The sequence below is a fragment of the Macaca thibetana genome, chromosome 17 (genome assembly GCF_024542745.1).
Source record: "Macaca thibetana thibetana isolate TM-01 chromosome 17, ASM2454274v1, whole genome shotgun sequence".
In the NCBI taxonomy this organism is placed as follows: domain Eukaryota; kingdom Metazoa; phylum Chordata; class Mammalia; order Primates; family Cercopithecidae; genus Macaca; species Macaca thibetana.
This window is the reverse complement of record NC_065594.1, coordinates 14,166,696-14,186,668: the sequence shown is the minus strand read 5'-3', so window position 1 is coordinate 14,186,668 and position 19,973 is coordinate 14,166,696. Positions and strand designations below refer to the sequence as shown.

At 32.7% G+C, this 19,973-nt stretch overlaps 1 protein-coding gene across 5 annotated transcripts in view; it reads right to left on the bottom strand.

Annotated features, from left to right (window-relative positions):
- NBEA (neurobeachin) overlaps positions 1-19,973 on the bottom strand; it is a 726,287-nt gene that overhangs the window by 467,839 nt on the left and 238,475 nt on the right. For 3 of the 5 annotated variants that reach the window (XM_050766029.1, XM_050766031.1, XM_050766030.1), the window contains exons 29-30: positions 18,632-18,727; positions 6,594-7,032 (exon numbers count right to left, since the gene is read on the bottom strand). In XM_050766029.1, the coding sequence (XP_050621986.1) occupies positions 6,594-7,032; positions 18,632-18,727 (535 nt within the window). The remainder of the gene's footprint in view (positions 1-6,593; positions 7,033-18,631; positions 18,728-19,973) is intronic. The other 2 variants (XM_050766032.1, XM_050766033.1) reach the window with 1 other exon arrangement.

Below are 19,973 nucleotides of genomic sequence, written 5' to 3'. Positions count from 1 at the left end.
ACTGAGATAGGAAAGAATGTGGTTGGAGCAGGTTTTTCATACTAATTTTTATACCTCTTTTTAATCATCCAAGTAGCAATATTGAATAAGCAACTGGATAGATGAGTCTCTAGTTTAGAAAAGAGGTTCAAACTAAGATATAAATATAACAGTCATCAGCATATAGATGCTATTTAATGCCAGAAGAGTGGATAAGATGGCCAAAGAAGTGAATGCAAAGGGACAGCAAAAGTGGTATAAGGATAGAGTATTGGCAGTCTCCATTAATCAGTTTGGTAAATTTTGTAAAAACAGGGATACTATCTTATCTGTATACATCATGGTTTATCCTAAGTACAAAGAGAGATACTGAAGATAAGAAAGAGCTTTTAAATGGTGACTCATTAAGGCAAGTGAGTTTTATAATTATTCATGGCACACTGTAAGAATCCCTTTCTTTCTGTTCCCTTCTGCTGTTTGAGCACGAACAGGGGATTACACTGACAAGTTTAGGAGACACAAGACAAATAGTACATGCCCCATGCCCTGAGGCATATTCCGTAGATACTTTAAGGAATATGACAGACAAACTGACCATGCAATATATTTCAATAATTGACCTGGTCAGAGTTACGCCCAGGTCCTTTCAGGAACACAGGCTGTGCACAATCAAGGAAGAGTGGGCTGAAATGAAAAGGATCAATAGAAATTAACCAAGTAGGGAAAAGTGCATACAAAAATTCAATAATAAAAACCTAGTAAGACAAAGAGATATGAAAAAACAAGGTAGGTTAAAGGAATTGCTTTAGATATCTCTGGCGGGTGAAAGGTGTGGACTTTCTATTCCAAACTAAAATAATCCTCCTTTATTATATAAATAACAAGAATTATTTCAGAATTTTCATCAGTTTCACACTTTAGAAAAATGTCTATGGCATAAAATAAATTTGGGGTGAGAAAGGAAACATGGAAATAGTGAGGGCAGTTAGGAGGTAACAGAAAGAATCCACCTTAGAGATGCTGAGGGGCTAATGTAGCTTGAGGATGGAGATGCACCTTTTCTGGGATTCACATCTTTTAGCCAAGCTCAAAAATATCCATCTGTTGCTTTGTGGGGCTAACAATAAGCCCATTTCATTTAAATATAATTTTGGAAATTTATGAGACCTTTTAGAAATCATGTAGCTTTATCCCGTATTATCTGAGTTGGGAAACTGAGTTCCAGAGAGCCAAAAAGAATGAATCAAGGTCCCGGAACATATTACAGAGATACCAACTATTAATATCCAGTTCCCCTAATTTCCAGGTCATCACTCTCTAACTAGGGTATGGATGTTAAATGTATATCTTGAAAGAAAAAGTTGAAACTTAAAAGAGAAAAATAATTTGTTACTGATTCTAGGATAACATGACAATTTACTTCAGTTCGTCAGAAATCACCAGGTGAATGCTCTCATGATTTTATCTATCATGTTTCCCTATTTTGTAAAATATCTGAGAACTGCAATACAAAAAATATGTTTAAGAAACAATAAAGAATTTCATCAAATCACCTATTAATGAGAGATACTTTATTCAGCTCTCTATAATTGCCAGGAGAGACAAAGACGACAACATTGGGGAAATTAGGACACAAACATGCTCAGTCAAAACTGAATCTTCCAGCAATAGACCTTAAAATATATCCTCAGGGCACCTGCAGCTTAATAAAAGCAGAAATTACAGTGGCGAGATGTAGGAAATTATAACTGTAAAGGCTGCAAGATTAATAATCAATTTGGATTACATTTATTTGTTCATCTTTTAAGTGATATGGTCAAAATACTTTTTTTAAAAAATAGAAAGTAATAAGAACAAATTGAAGTCTTTAGAAGTAATTATAATTTTTCATAGTTACTTAATTCTAGCTTTAAATAAATCAATGTAAGAAGACCTCATCGACTCTACTCAACATTTTAAAAAGTATTTACCTGAAATTTCATCCTTACCACCAATATCAATATTAAAAAAAAACTAATGAAACTACAGAGAAAATACCTAGCTCAAGCTTATACTTCATGTTTAATAATATGAAGTCTATCTAAATTGCTTTTTTTGCCCTATATTATTTACAAAATAGATTTTTCTTTTTCAGAGTATTAAACACTAGGAAGCAAGGATATTAAAATTTTGAGGAAAAAATACCTACTAGTTTCCCTGAATATATCAAACTCAGTAATTTGAATACAGGAGGTTTGCAAAATCTAAAAACATGAAGTGTAAGTCTGATGTGTGTTAGCCAAAGAAGCAACACAACTATAAGCTTTGTGTGATATCCTACACTTAAAACAATTTTTATAAACATGCTAACAGTTAAAAATTTATGGGAAGCACACTGCCCTTTTCCTTTTTTTTTTTTTTTTTTTTTTTTTTTTTTGTCTTTTGTTCAAACTAAGTGGGATCTCTGGAAATCCTAGGAAATTAAAACTGAACCAAACCACACCACACACACACACACACACACACACACACACACACACATATACATACACACACACCAAACTCTCAAAAGATAAAAAGCATGCAGATACTTAAGATTAAATTTTTAGTTTAAAAGATAAGTAAAAGGTTAATTGGTGGCTTTAGAGAAAAGCATTACTCCAGAGTAAAAGTTACACAGTACATGAAAAATAATAGCTCAATTAAAACATTTTATAAACCATCAATAAATATAGTAATCTATCCAAAAAGATAGTATTGTTAGGGAACTTGGCAATTTGATTTAAGAATTCTAAAATGATATTATTAGGCTTTTCTGTTAAAAATAAAATCATCATAAATATTTCTCTCTGCCTCACAGTAACAGAACTTTGAAAAAATTGTTAGAGTTTTATGATTGTATTTCCTCTTTACATACAGTGTTTGCTCACTATAGAATAGTACTAGAGGATCTCTAGCATTTTAATACTTCATGAGTACACATCTGTTCGGATCACTGAGTATAATCAAAGATATATACTTAATCTGCACAGATGACTGAAGGAAATAAAAGAAAAAGAATCAGCACTTTCCATATATGTAGAGAACATTTATGTAATATTGCATAATCTGCTGAAATATGTAATAGTAAAGAAAAAAGGTTAATTTTAATTAAGTCTAAATGTTTCTAAGAATTTGATGTTGCAATTTTTTATTATACACTTCAAAACACTGAAATTCACCAATGCTCCATCCTAAGGGCTGAGATACACTCAATGCAGAACACAAGTTAACAGAACTAAAATTATCCAGGTTGTTTTAAGAAATTATTTCCAAATTTAAAATCCAGGATAAGCATAAGGAATTCATTGTTAGCATGTCTGCAATATAACCAATAAACAACTGGTTAACAAAAGTAAAATCCTACATGAATTCTACTGACACTGTACAATATTATTAGGAGTGTGATTTAGTTACAAAGAAGTGACCAACTGAGTTTATATCTACTTTTCAACCAAAGATTAAAATGAAAAATACATTATTGGTAAAGTAAGATCCATGATAGATTCTGGGTTTGAAACTGGTAGCATTCAGGACTTTCATTCTAAAGCCTGTCATCTTGGATTCCATTTTCAACGAATTCAATCTGATGTTAAAAGACATGTCATAACTTGGATTTCAGACTTTAGTGCTTCAGAAATATGTTTATATACCTCATAATGTAATTATAGCTACCTTAAGACAGATAAGGCAAATGGTAGCAATACCCTGGAAGTATAATTGAAAAATGCACTGGTCCAGAAGCACTTGTGGGGATGATGTCTCTGAAAAGCTGCTCAAAGCTTCAGAGTTTGAAGTTAAATTTTTGATGTTGTCACTCTCAATCTATTGAATGGCTGACAGACAATCAAACCCGTCTGGCTGGCTGGCAGCTCATTTTGCTGGCAGGTGGCAAACAATTAGACACACCAATTTGTGCCTCCTGATGACATTAAAGCATGAAACTAAGTTGTATGCAGGGCCTAGTGATTTGTGTGAAAGCATTTCAAAAATAATACTCTTTGCCGTGGCAACTCATTTCAAACTGCCACCTCCCATTATGGCTTTGAGTAGTGAAGACGACAGACTTGAGTTACGTGCAGTGCAAGGCCGCTTCTGTTCAATCCGTCATCAGCGCCCCCTGAGACCTCAATCCCCTCCTTTCATCAATATCACCTCATCATTTACATTTGATAGTACTTGAGCTACTGCATATATTAACTACACTAGAGACTCTTTTCCTAAAAAGAATTTCAATATGCTTTGTGCTCTTCCATTTCATTTGTACTTATGCAATTTAGAATAATGATTCCATTCCTACTGCATTTTGCACAAATGCTATAGGAACATATAGAAAGTTCTATTTTTCTTAAAGCAATATTCTCAAAAGTATAATAAATTTTGAGTATGTAAGAATATTGGCACTCAGGTGACTGCTTTTTAAAGTTTTAATTAAAAAAACTCATTCTAACAATAACCCAAATTAAAACAAAAAAATTTTACTTAATGTTTATTTCATTGGATTTTCATATGTAAACCACAATAATCATCTGTATTTATTGGTTTGTATTTCACCAACATTTAAAGATATAATTTAAAATTAACTAGACTAAAAAACTTAAATTCTTATATATTATCTTATACGCTTTTAGAAATTCACAAGTACGCATACTTACATGCATATATTTATACAAACTTATAAACACACATACAGGCATATCGTGAAAACATAAACCAAGTATGTCAAAAAGGTGACATAAATGAGAAACATCATAAGGAACACCCAGGGAACATTACTACATGAATGAACATCCAAACATAATATTAATACCAAAATACCAAAAAAAGAAAAATATTTCTTATATTTTATAGTCCTACCATTTTTTACTTTTTAAAACTTTTGACACAACACATTTTACCTATTATAGCAATTATGTGCAAATATCTTACTACTCTGTAAGTTCATAGAAGATAAAACTAATGTTATTCATCTTTATATTCTGCATAACTAGCGTCACTTACATTTTCTACAACAAATTTTCCAGATGTATCTGTAAAACACTACCAAAAGTGTTTACAGGCAAAGTTTAAATTATATTTGTGTATTAAAAGGGTAATTCGGCCTGGCGCAGCAGTGCACGCCTGTAATCCCAGCACTTTGGGAGGCCAAGGTGGGTGGATCATGAGGTCAGAGTTCAAGACCAGCCTGGCCAAGATGGTGAAACCCCGTCACTACTAAAAATACAAAAATTAGCCAGGCGTGGTGGCAGGTGCTACTCAGGAGGCTGAGGAAGAGAATTGCTTGAACCCAGAAGGTGGAGGTTGCAGTAAGCCAAGATCGTGCCACTGCACTCTAGCCTGGGTGACAGAGTGAGACTCCATCAAAAAAAAAAAAAAAAAAAAGTGTAATTCATCCAAACTGAAATGACTATACCACCACATCCTCTACCCCTAAACTAAAATGTTACTTAGAACAAAGCAATCTGGGTATTTTAGAGAAAGCAATATGGAATACATATTATTTTTTGACTATATATTTTGACATTTCCATTTAGAAACATTTTATTTCCTAATTTGATCTTGTCTTTCTAAAACAAAAAAAAAAAAACTTGCTTGTCAATCACCTCATACATATATATAAATTTTTTGTATGAAAAGATGTTTTAAAACATCAGTAACAATGATTTCCTTTAAAAGGTAAGCCATCACAGTTTTTAGTTAATACATTAACATGCAAACATTATTTGGAATAGGCATTAATCCCAGTGATCAATGTTAAGTACTACTGTTAGTAATTGGTGACTAAAATATTCTTCTAATCTTGTACATATTTTTAAATAGTGGAAGATATTAGATGCGTAGGATATTTGGTTCTAAAATATCTTATTCTGCTTCTGTGAACTATCATTTTTATTGAACGTATACTGGAATAAAAAATTAATTGTCCCTTAAAAAATCCCTTGCATGATTTAACATTTGAATGTAGACATATGACATATGGGCCATGTTATAAATAATTTTGATACCTAAAATGCCAAAATACCTTTCAAAAATATTTACTTTTAAATATATGCTTCAAAATACAGCTTTTACATTGGTATTGGAAATCTCATAAAGAAGATGATCACAAACAATTTTTAAATTTTCCACATACTTCCATTTAAGGTTCAAATTTAAATGTTATCACTTAAAGCACGTTATATAATCTCCAACAATTATTATAGTATTTTATAATATTATAATGGAATTTCAGAGCCAGGATAAACCTTGGACAGCTGTGACCCATCCCCTTCCCCATTATATACATGAAACAACTAAGTCCAAAGAGAAAAATAACACCTCAATGTACTGTAGTCCTTTGATAATGGAATATAACCATAATCCATGTTTCCCTACTTCCAATTCAATGTGCCATCCATCATATCACATTGAAACCTCTTAAGATGTATTATTAAGATGTCTTATTATAAGATTAGGTTGAGCCATCATTTTGATTGTCTTTGTAATCAGAATCTACATTAATAAAGCTTTCAAGACCTTCTTTATATTTTAAAATTAACAAAGTCTAATTTTCCTTGTATGTATAAAGCCCAGTGAATAATAAGTTCAGTACCTACCTGTCAAAGGAATGAAACTGCATAGGAAGAATAGCTTGCGCTTCTCTCTTCAATGCTGGATCTGGGTATGGGATAGGTTCAGGGCCACATTCTGCAATTTCAACTGGAGCAGCCACAAGACTTTTCAGTATTTCCTTGACATTGATGCCTTTGGTTTGACTAATGCTAGATATGGATGGTGCAGGCTTCAACGTTTCACTGGGATTTTCAGTTAAGCTCTCTTGTGATTTCTTCACTTCAGATGACAAAGTGGATAAGAGTTCACTCATGGCATCAGGGCCTGTACTTGTTTCTAATTCTGCCCCATTCAGAATGCTAGCCACTTGCTCCTCTCCAATTCCTGAATCTGTATGGGGAATTGAACTTTCTGGCTGAATATCTTCACCAGGAGTTGGTGCTTCCTTTTCTTTTATAGTGTCTGGAAATGCAGCAGGTGTTTCTGTAATGAAAGAAACTAGGTTAGAAAAAAGCTTCGACAGTAAAAATCTTGTATTATTAATAAAATGTTCTCAGATATTCAAATAAAGAAAATAAAACTTGTAAAAAACAAAAAATTGCTAAACGGATGTGTATAGTAGTAACACAACTCAGTTGAAAGATATCATCCAGCCAGGCGTGATGGCTCATGCCTGTAATCGCAGCACTTTGGGAGGCTGAGGCAGGTGGATCACCTGAGGTCAGGAGTTCGAGACCAGCCTGGCCAACATGGTGAAACCCCGTCTCTACTAAAAACACAAAAATAAGCTAGGCACAGTGGCATACGTCTAATCCCAGCTACTCGGAGGCTGAGGCGGGAGAATCGCTTGAACCCGGGAGGTGGAGGTTGCAGTTAGCTGAAATCATGCCACTGCATTCCTGCCTGGGCAACAAGAACAAAACTCCATCTCAAAAAAATAAAAAAAAAAAAGATATCATCCACTACACCTATTATTTTGTTCAAGGAGCATCAAAATAATCCTCTTGCTTCTTAAATCATCTGGCATTTCAAAACTGATGCCTTCAAAAGCATCAGGAAATAGTTCTTATAACAATTTCCTAAAGCAGCTTATAAATAATAATTATATGATGTTCCCCTCCTATCCTTTGATTGTTAGCTACCAAACAATCATAGAAGAGAAAGTCTTATATTTCTCTATTAGTTTCCTTAAAAATATAAAGTCATTTTTATACCTTCTTTGGTACTTCAATAACTAATAATATCTGAAATATTCAAGATAATCGAAGACATTATTTTAAAATTACAATACATAAAATTCTGACACACTTGCAAAATGCAAAGCAAGTCAAACGATTAGTTCTAAAGAATAAATACATTAATAATATAATCATGTTCCTCAAGGACAAGGCCTATATTTTGGAATACTCATGCTGATTCTTCATAAATAAATATAAAATTCAATCTGTGAAAATTAAATCAGAAACATACATGTGCATATAACTATACAGATAATGAAATACACATACAATATTAACAACTAAAAGTAATGAAATCAAAAAATCTTTAAAGTGTTAAATTTCTATTAAATTTCATCAAAGGTTAATGTAATAAAGTTCTCCATATAATGAAATGTTACCAAATTCTAAATGATAACCTTGAAAAGTGTATCTCATCTAAGTATAAGAGAGATGACAGTCCTTACTTAATCATTTTGAATAAAGTAAGATACCATTAAGCTACTATATGTAAATTCACTGCAGCTCTTGCTTAAAGTAGAAGCTCAGTAAATGTTAGCTATTTGCATTACTTAAAACTTACATTTAAGTTTGAAAGTTTCACAATCTTTGAAAATGAGAAGCACAGACTAAATTATTTCAAAGATCTCCCAAAAATGTGAAAATCAGTAAATTCTATATAACTTCTCAGGTTTTGTTGTTATTATTTGCTTGTTTCTTTGAATTCAAAGGTTGTTAGGACAAGAAACCAGGAAACTGCCCAACAGGAAAATAGGCTACCTTGATGTCAGTAAGACATCTCAAAAGCTTTTGTGAAATCTCTAGTAAAAACACAAAGAAGTGTTCTGATCATAGAATTGTTGGGTGTGATCACAGCTTGCTGAAAGTTTTGTACATACGTACTAAAAATTAGAAACAATATGAAGGGATTTTGTCAGTAACAGACTCAATTCTTGGGTGCTGTCTATTAAACAGTTTTTTTAATCGCTTGAATTTAGACTAATGGCATGCCATTCAAATTTCCTGAGAGTGTGAATTTATAATACTTTTTTGAGGATAAGCATCAGAAAAATGTTACCAGGTTTTGAAAGAAAGAAAATTCCCCTTTTTTTCCCTCCCCCTTTTCTTTTGTTCCCTTTTCTTTTGAGTCAAATTATACCAAATCTACACATTAAATTAGGAATAAATAACATCTTCATATTATTCAATATACCTAATATCAAATACTAATTTAAACTAACTTAAAATATGCATTTCTCACAATGCAATGTCATAGTTTTCCTCATATTTAATGAACAGGTTTAAATTTTGTTTGTTTGTTTGGTCAAAGATGATAAGACTGAAAGAACAGATTAATCTGTGGAATATGATAATAATATTCAAACATTCATATTGGATGACCAATGTGAAAATCAGGGTAGATTCTTTACTGCTTCCAAGATTAAAAATTAAAATAACTGCATTTGAGAAGACAATGTCAATAACAGTAGGCAAAGGACTAGAGAAGGAAACAGGTAAGAAGTAAAGACAACAGTTTGGCATTTTTAATAAAACCTTGTAAGAGAAGACTAAGACTTAAATTAGAATAGTAACCCTAGAAATGAGAAGGAGGAGAAGACTAAGGATATTTCTGAAATACCTAGGTTAAGAAAAAAATAGTGGTAATACGTCACTAACTGAGAAAGGAAGAAAATGAGATTTCTTCAGGAGAATAATTAACTAAATTTTGAATCACTTTTAGTCTACAGAATCTCTAAGATACTTATATATGCAGGTCAAAAGAAGAATAGCCATACATTTTGGGATCATTCAAACTGAGACAGTAGCCGAAATTTTGGAAGTTGATAAAATAATCTACAAATCTAGAAGGAGAAGACGACTGAGGCAGTTATTTTCACTATTAGAGATACCACTGAATATATTTTAACATACATTTGCATCTATAGATTATACATTTTTTGAGTGAAAACAATTGCAGCAAAGTATCAGGAAAGAATTAAATAGTTTAAACAGTAATAGTGACAAGAGGACAGAAAATGTAAATTGCAGAAACACAAACTCTAACAACAACAAAAACAAAACAGTGTCATGGTTACTAGCATGGGCTAATTTTTATAGAGTTTAATTATCAAAAGTCATATAGTTGTGTCTAACACTTAGTGTGATTTTAGCTAATTTACAGATATGGTCTAGCATTTTGACTTTACATTAATATAATGTCTAACTATCATTATATATGACATGTTACATTAACAGCTATACAAAAAGTTTAAACTTCTCAAGTTATATTAGACTGAAATATAAGCATTTCACTAGCAAACAAAATATCTAAGGAAATAAAATCTGATTTGGTGTTCACAAGCTACCACATAAAAAGACTTTTGCCACCAACTACATAGTATTTTGCTTTTCTGCTCAACTATTTGACTTTCAATGGACATTAAAATCTTTAACTTTCTAACTAGATACTTGAAACTTCAATATAAATGTTGACCTCTAGATTATAAAACACAATTAAAACTTTCTAGAAATCAAATATTAGAATATTTTCAAATAGCTCATCAAAATATTTACATAGTACTAAAAAGTCTCAATTTCATTTTTATTGAGGCTGACAAAAAAATGATCTCAAAAAGGAAGTAGCAATTTTGATATTTCAAAGAGTCTTATTCAAATAAACATGTTTTGTAAAGCATACATGCTGTGATATTACATAGAAATAAAATTAAATGCCAATAGGATATTTTATAATAGCAATTAAAAAACAGATCAGTAGTCAAAAAACCTACCTTAATTTCTCATTATGCATTTACATCCTTAACAGAACATGCTCTCAGTTATAAACTTCAGCTTAGATAACTTATGTTTCCAGAATACCTCTTTGTGACACTAAAGTACTTTGAGGATTTAATCCATGACTTAAATAGGAAGTTAGGCATGAACTGCAGAGAAACTATAAATGATTGCATCTGTGTAGGTTATAGTAATCACAGGCATGTACATTTTCAATAGCTCTTATCAGTTTCTGTAGCAACAGGCAATGTAAGCACACAGAACAGAAACATTACTAGCCAGAGTGATCTTAACCTTGTCAGAAACAGGCATTTGGATGCCAGATGCCTCTTTTTCTTACTGTTTTACATCGAATATAATGAGTTCATCTAATACATTTTAAGAAAAATATGGGGACAAGTTCAGCAAATGACATCATATTTACACAGTGACTTCACGTATCACATTCCTTCCTCCAAAAATCCTGTTTTACCATGATTTATGAAGAATTTCAACATGCCTTACATACTAAATTACTGAAATTGTCATTTTCCAAACTCTCTAAATAAGGAGTATCATGAAAGAAACATACAGCACCTTGTTAGTATAGAACTAAAGATACTAAGTTACTTACTTCAAATAATAATATAAGCAAATAAATCACTGTAATTTAAAATAAAACATAAAAAAGCTGTATGTAACTAACTTACTCATTTTGTTTATATTAAATCCATAAATGCAAAATTAATTAAATATCTTAACTCCAAAGAGGAAAAAAATACACAAAAAGATTTTAAATCCTCATTAAAGTTCATTTTAAACAAAAAATACTGCAATGCATTATTTGCAATTGTTTATATATGATTTATTTTGTTTGCTTGCTACACTAAGTGCATGAAAATAATACAATTCAGGAATTAAATATTATTACCAAATTATATGCCCATAAGAGATAAAATGAAAATTAAGAGCCAAGAAAATCTTCTAATTGATGTTTTGACTATGCTGTGTTAACATGCAGGTCCGAGTTTATCCTACTTGGAGTGCACTGAGCTCTTTAGACATATAATGATTTTCATCAACTGTAGGGCATTTTCAGACCAATATTTCTTCAAATTTTCTTTCTGCTCCTTTCTTTTTTCTCTTCTTTCCTCTGGGACTCCCAGTATACATATGTTGGTTCAACTTAATAGTGTCAAAAAGGTCTGTGAGGCTCTGTTCACTTTTCTTCATTCTTTCTTTGTTATCTTCCTCAGCATAGGATAAACACAATCGAGCTATCTTCACGTTGCTGATTCTTTTTCTGCCATCTCAGATCTTCTGCTGAACCCCTCTAAGTGAATTTTTCATTTCAGTTATTACAATTTTCAACTCCAGAATTTCTATTTGGTTCTTTATTACATATATCTTTATTGGTATCCTCCCTTCGGTGAGATATCACTCTTATACTTTTAGTTCCTTAGAAAATGCTTCCTTTAATTACTTGAGCTTATGTAAAATAGCTGGTTTAAAGTGTCTGTCTAGTAAGTTCTATATCTGGGTTTCCTCAGGGGCATTTTATATCAACTGCTTTGTTTCCCCTGTGTATTGACCATACTTTCCTATTTCTTTACTTGTCCCATAATTCTTTTTGTTGTAAACTGGATATTTTAAATAACATAATGTGGCAATCATGGAAATCGGACCCCAATTAAAGAGTTTGTTCTTGTTCTGTTTATTCATTTTCCTGAACTAATTCTGTAAAATCTGTTTTCCATCATCTGTAGCCACTTAAGTCTCTGCTCAGTTAACCCAGTGGTCAGCTATTGATTGCACAGACATTGTCTTAAATGTCTTGAACCAATAAATTTTCCACCCTTGCCAGAGGCTCTGTGTGTGTGTGTTCGGGGGTGCCTGCAATGCTCCCATGGTTTAAAACTCTCTCTTAGCCTGTGCTTCCTTCTTGGGCTGGGCCTCAAGGTCAGCCAAAGGTGAGAGACTGAGGCCTTCTCTGGTCTTCCCTGGGCCTAAGTACAGACCCGGGAATATGGATATCTCATTCTCACATCTGTTTAAGCTTTTAGGCAAGGTTCTTGTTTGCCCCAACTGGCACTATCACTTCAGGCAGTTGCAATGTTAAAAAAAAAAAAAAAAAATGCTGATTATTTTCAACAAATACCTTGGAGACAGGCTTTTCTCACTAAACAAGCTCTAGATTAGGTCAAATAATAATAAGCCCTGTGAATGAAGCTTTTCCAGGAAGATTCCATACAGTTCAAATAGTTACAATGCTCTAAGGTTGAGACTTTCTAAGGAATTCCAAACCTAATCTACTCCCACTCCTATCCCCAGTGACTGCTAGGCTTCTGGTTTTCAAAACTACCACTGGTGTCTGGCCTCCGGTTTTCAAAGCAACCACAGAGTTGAGGAAAGGTAGATGGCAACAAGGTGAGTTAAATCACTCTAAATCTTGCTATTCTTATAAAGGTCTAGAGTTTTTCTTGAATTAACACTCTCTGGGTTATTGTAAGCCTCTGATTGCTTTCCAAAGAACAGAAAAAGTTGATTTTGACAGTTTTGCCAGTGTTCTCATTGCTCTTTTAGAGAAGTAGTATTTTGGAGGTTCTTACTTTGCTCTTCCCAAAGTCCCACTTACAAGCAATGTCTAGAACTCAAATTTTAAAGTAGTTACAATTTTCACTTATTTTAAATAAATTATTGACTAGAAATTACAATATATTTGTATATATGTATTTTGCTTTTCTCTTCCCCTAGATTGTGCTTTTACTCTTTTTCTTCTCAAAGGAAAAAAAAAACAAACATAAACCCTATTAAAATGTATCATGCACTTTTATAATGCAATGGAGGCAACCAATAACACTAATAATAAAATGGCGACATATACAATTATACATCCGATAAAGGTTTAATATCCAAAATATATAAGGAACTCAGCTCAACAGCAACAAAACAAATAACCCAATTAAAGCACAGGCAAATAACTTGAATAGACACTTCTCAAAAGAAGACAAACAGCTAACAGGTATATAAAAAAATGCTCTACTTCACTAATTATGAGGAATGCAAATTAAAACTGCAAGGAAATATCACCTCACACAGGATGGCTATTATTGAAAATGTGGCCAGGCGCAGTGGCTCACATCAGTAATCACAGCACTTTGGGAGGCATAGGCAGGTGGATCATTTGGGGTGGGGAGTTCGAGCCAGCCTGGCCAAGATGGTGAAACCTTGTTTCTACTAAAAATACAAAAATTAGCCGGGCGTGGTGTTGCACGCCTGTAATCCAAGCTACTCAGGAGGCTGAGGTGGTAGAATCACTTGAACCCAGGAGGTGCAGGTTGCAGTGAGCCAGGATCGCACCACTGCACTGAAGCCAGGGTGAAAGAGTGAGACTCCATCTCAAAAAACAAACAAACAAACAAAACAAAATGTAAAATATAAGTGTTGGAGAAGATGTGAAGAAAAGGGAACCCTTGTACACTATTGATGGAAATGAAAATTAGTATAGCTATCATGGAAAATGGTATTGAGATTCTTCAAACAATTAAAAATAGAACTACCGTACAATTCAACAATTCCACTTCAGGGTATATATCCAAGTGATATGAAATCAGTATTTGAAAGAAGTATGTGTACCCCAATGTTCATTGCAGCATTATTCACAATAGCCAAGATATGGAATCAATTGTCTATTGATGAACAGATGAATGAACAAATAAAATGTATATACACCATGGAATACTATTCAGCCATAAAAAAAGAAACTCCTGTCATTTATGACATGGATGAATCTAGAGAACACTGCATTACATTAAGTCAGACATAAAAAGACAAATATGGGTATAATCTTACTTGTATAGGGAATCTTAAAAAGTTGAACTCACAGAAGTAAAGAGTAGAATGCTGGTTACTAGGGACTGGGAAGATGTTCACCAAAAGAACCAATGTTTCAGTTACAGAGACGGAATAAGTGCTGGTGATCTATTTTACAACATGGTGACTACAGTTAATAACGTGTCAGTAGTTGAAAACTGCTGTGAATAAACTTTAAACATTCTTACCACAAAAAAAAAGATACGTGAGGTGAAGAAGACATTAATTAGCTTGACTTAATCATTCCCTAACGTACACAAATATCAGTATATCACATTGTACACCATAAATACATAAACTAAAAAAAGTTAGTTATGATTACCCTCTTGAAGCATACATTCTAATAAACAATTAAAGCATTGAACAGAAGAAAGGAAATAAAACAAGATGATATGAGAAAGAATAATAATGGAAAGGAAGCTAGTTACAGGAGTCAGGGAAAGCCTCTTGGAGGAGGTGAATTGAAGAATGAGTAGGCACCAGTCACACAGAAAACTGGGAAAAGAGCCAAAAGCCAGTGACAAAATACAAACATCCTGAGGCATGAAAATGCTTGGCATGATTAAAAAACTAGAAGGTAGTCTGACTGTTTCATAGTGAGCAAAAGAAAGAATAACATGAGATAAAGTTGGAAACATAGTCAATAGTCATCTTATCTAGGGTCCTTGTGAAATGTTACTCTAAATACTACTACAAATTTTATGTCAAGAAAGGACATAATCTGCTTTATCTTTTAAAACAATGAAATTGGCAGTAAAACTAAAAATAAAAGAATAACGATCAGTAAGAGAAGTAAGGAATTCACTTTGGAGGTGAGTATTGTAATTGAGGCAAGTCAGAACTAGAATAGTTTTGCTACGTTAAGGCATTTTAATTTTGTTCCAAAAATTACAGGGAGCCTTTTGAGAATTTTAGAAAGAAAAATTACTTTATTAAAGTTATTATATATTATAAAATATTTATTATATTAAAATGATATATAAATTATACTTACTCTGTTACTATATTGTATTATATATTAGTGTTATTTCCAAAATTGTCAGTAATAAACTGAGAGAAAGCCCAGAAACAAAAAGTCCAATGAAGAAACTATGGCAATACTTCAAGAAGGGATTTGAGTCTGAACTAAGGTATTACATCAAAATTTAAAAAAAGAGATCAGAGAGCTAATTCAAAAAGAAGCTGAAAGAAGGGAGTGGGATGTGGAGGAGCTGAAGAGTAGTCCAGAAAAGGGTTTCTCAAACTATTTGTGAAAATTTACATTTATCTCCTCAATCCATCATTCGCTGACACATTTAGAAAATAAAATATAAAATTTTATTTACTAATTGTAGTAAATTACTAAAAAAATAAAAAATTTTAAAACTACACAAAATAAAAGCACAACTGTTTTTGTTATTTGATTAGGCAGACATAAAATTACACATCAATAAATATAATCAGACAAAAATAGCACAAAGAAAAAGAACACAATTATAAAAATGGCCTGTGTTGTTCACCAAAAGTGAACTGGGGATTAATTTAGACAACTACTATTACACTTGCAACTTTTCTTCATTACACATCATAACTAAACAATAAGTTTTAGGTAGAGAATGATCCTCACCTCCCAAATGCCTATATGAATATTTTGAACAAACACTGAAATTATAAATAAAGTTTGTGATGTTGACAATGAGCTTTTTTGCTTGTTAATTTATCTAATCTAAGGTGAACTGGCAATAAAGCAACTCAGGGGAATAATAAATACCTAAATTGTTTTTGTTTTATTTCAGTAACACTCAAAGAGGAGAAAGTAATGTCACACAGGTATGCTGATGGAATGAAAACTCTTCTACATCTTGTATAGTTATAACAAGATCTAAGTTATATTTCAGTGACAGAAATGGATTCCAGATCCATGAATTTGCTATCTGTGAATCTTCTATTGCTGGAAAATAAAATATAAAATAGTCTGCCCAATCCATAAAATGACAGGTGATAATTTGAAAGATGAACAAAATCTGATCATTCCTAAAGACCAGAACACTTAATAAATTTTTTTCTTTGAAAAAGGGTCTTGCTCTGTTGCTCAGGCTGGAGTGTAGTAGGCACAATCACGGCTCACAGCAACCTAAACTTCCTGGGCTTAAGCAATCTTCCCACCTCATCCTCCTGAGTAGCTGGGACTACAGGCACATGCCACCATGCCTGGTTAATTTTTTAATTTTTCGTATAGACGGTGTCTCACTACGCTGCCCACCAGGCTGGTCTCAAACTCCTGGTCTCAAGCTGTCCCCTCTCCTCGGCCTCCCAAAATGCTGGGATTATAGGCATGCGCCACCAAGCTGGGTCGATAATTATTATTAAATTGTGAAACATGTCATAGAAATTGTGTACCTCTAAGATTTTAACTTTTGTGTTCTTTGATCATACCTACCATGAAAAAATACCTTTCCCTGTTTGGAAGCATTGAGTTCATGAAAAACATTTGACAGACACTTTCCCCCAATAACCACTGCACTACAGCATGCAATAAGTTATGATAATCTGCCATAATATCACATAATACAAAGAATAATAGCAAATTTACCACATTGGCCTTAAAGTAATTCAAAATTTTATTATGCTACTAACACCACTGTTCAGTGTAACTGAAACTATTTTCATAGCAAGACTTTCTCGACAACGTGCATTAATATTCTGATACAGGCTCCTTAATCTGGGCAGATACACCAGGATACTTTCCATAGCAGAGCCTTTAGAACACACTCCACCAGACAAACTCCAGAAGATGTCTGCTGACAATCTCATCCTTTTTTTTGGTTTGCACAGTTTAGAGCTAGATGTGTTTGTCAGTCAGCAGTGAAGTTGAGAACAATATTTTTCATTTCATCATGCTGTTGAAAGGTTGCACATTTGTAAAAAATAGTATCTGTACATTCATTAAGTTGTAACAAAAATATTTTGCTAGCTTTATTTGTTCCAAAAATTGCTGTTCCAAATGATTAGCTACTTATGGAATATGTTGAAGTATCGTATCACCTGGAGCTCGGCGTCCTCTTCAAAACTCATTCAATTATTGGCAGAATTCAGTTCCTTCCTGCTGTAGGACTAAAGTCCCCACTTTCTTGCTGGCTGTCAGCTGGTGAGTGCTATTAGCTATATGTTTCCTCAGATCCTTGCTCCTCCATCTAAGCAATAAAGATCCTCCTTCATGTCAAATCTCTCTCACATTTCAAGTCTCTTGGACTTCCTGTTCTGTGACCAGAGAAGGAAACCCTCTTCTTTTACAGAGCTCATGCGATTAGGTCAAGCCCACCTGGATAATCACCATTTCTTAAAGGCTAATGTGCCATTCAGCATAACCTAATCACAGGGGTAAACACCATCATATTTACCATCCCAGGAATTTTGCAGAGTGTGTACACAGGAAAACCCTGGAGCTATCACAGAGTTCTACCTATTACAATCTTTTGTTCTGAAGTCAGTAATCTCATGTTACTCCTACCCAAAGATATTATCATTTTGGCTATTGTATTTTTCATCTCTAAAATTGTCATTTTTTTCTTTATATCTTCCATTTCTCTCCTCAATACGTTAACTTTTTTCCATTAAATTGAAAAATATCTTGAATATACATATAATGGCTTCTATAATGTCCTTATCTGATAATTCTGCCATTTCTGTTGTCTCAAAATCTGTTTCTATTCACTGATATTTTTCTTTTGCTTATGTATCACATTTTCCTCCTTCTTTGCATGTTTAACAATTTTTGTTGGATGTCTAACATTTAATTTTATGGTTTTTGGTAAGGACTTTCGCATTCCTTTAAACAGTGTTGGGGCTTTGTTCTAACTGGAAGTTAAATAACTTATAGATGAGTTTGATGCTTTTGAGGCATGCTTTTAAGCTTTATTCTAGAGTAGCCTTTATATTAGGCTCATTTAGTCCCACGACTACTAAATTGTGACTCTCCTGAGATCTCTCCTGAGTGCTACCATTATGCATATTAATACACATATAATTAGGTATCCTTAATTTATAGATGATACTTAAAGAAATGTAATAAAATACAAATATAAAGGCTCTCAATAGCTAGGTATAAATACAATGTTTCATATCTCCATGAAACCTGAGGTATATACTTGTTTATAAACAATTATATCATGAATATTTATTTTATAACAATTCATGAAATAAGAATACCCAAACAGGTCAGGAGATGAGGTCAATATTACCTTTGTAAAATGAGTGGCCAAAGCTCTGCTCAGGAATTAACTTGGCAAGGAATCCATGGTTCAAACTTGGATGAGGGATAGATGGTATGACCACAACTGTGGAGAAAATCATGGAATCAAATTTGAGCCAGCATGTAACAACCTGCAACATGGTCCACTGAAGATCCATGACAATTCTATATTACTGCAACATGCAAACAATACTAGCAATAACAAATGCATTTCTGAAGAAAAGAGGTTAAGTATTAAGAGAAAGAAAATAATACACTTGTTAAGCAGAGTAATTCTAGCAACATACACAGAGACATACAAATACACAAGAAAATCAGAACTAGAAGGTTCACTACACTATTACTTTTTGTACATATAATGGATATAAAAGCATTAAAAATGAAAAGAATTAAGATGATAAGTCTGTGTTTTAAATGGTGAAAAAACATGAACTGGAATGGTAGGATGATGTTTAATCTGAAGAATAAAATTAAAAGTGAAAGTATATTATAATGAAAAATTCTCATGTTTAGGTGTTAAAAGTACATGTATCATGCAACAGCAAAATATTGTAGCTAAACCATAATCCATATCTATATGACATCAATAAAAGGTATATGAAATATGATATGCTTATGAAAAACAAGATGCAGAGATTTGACCACTAATTTCTACTCACTTTTTAAAATATCCATTTTATTTATAAATCATATGCATTTATTTAGGAAAGAAAATTTCAACTACAAATTAATCCAGTGGTATATGAAATAACCATTAGGTTATCAAGGTCTCACTGCAAACAATAGAGAAACAACCTTGATATAAACACCTGGAAGGAAATGACAATGATAGGTGTCCAATATTAAAATGTTAGTTGCCAGAAACTGTGTTTACGCTGTTCAAGTAGAGTGGGCAAAGCTAGTAATGCAAGAACAGATGCAACATGAGCATTTTCTGCAAATGAAAAAGGCAGCATGACCCAAGGTGGTTCATTGTTGTCCATGTTAACTTTCCACAAGTCTTTGATTTTAGTTGAGGCCACTTTGGTATAAAGTTTAGAACACATGTTTGATTATAAATCACTGACAGAATATTTAGATACTGAATTAACTATATACAGTTAAAAAAGAAAAAAATCCAACTTCTGAGCTTGGCTATAAAGATGTGTATTTTGACTTATCCTTGGCATTAATAACTCTATAATGACTTTCTACTTCCATGTTCATAAAGGTTAAAAAAGTAATACATTTAAAAATGTAGGATTTACTTGTATATTAAATAATGGTATAAATTAATGATTTATATTAATAAATGAGAAACACTGAAACCAAAGCTGTACTGATAAGATGAG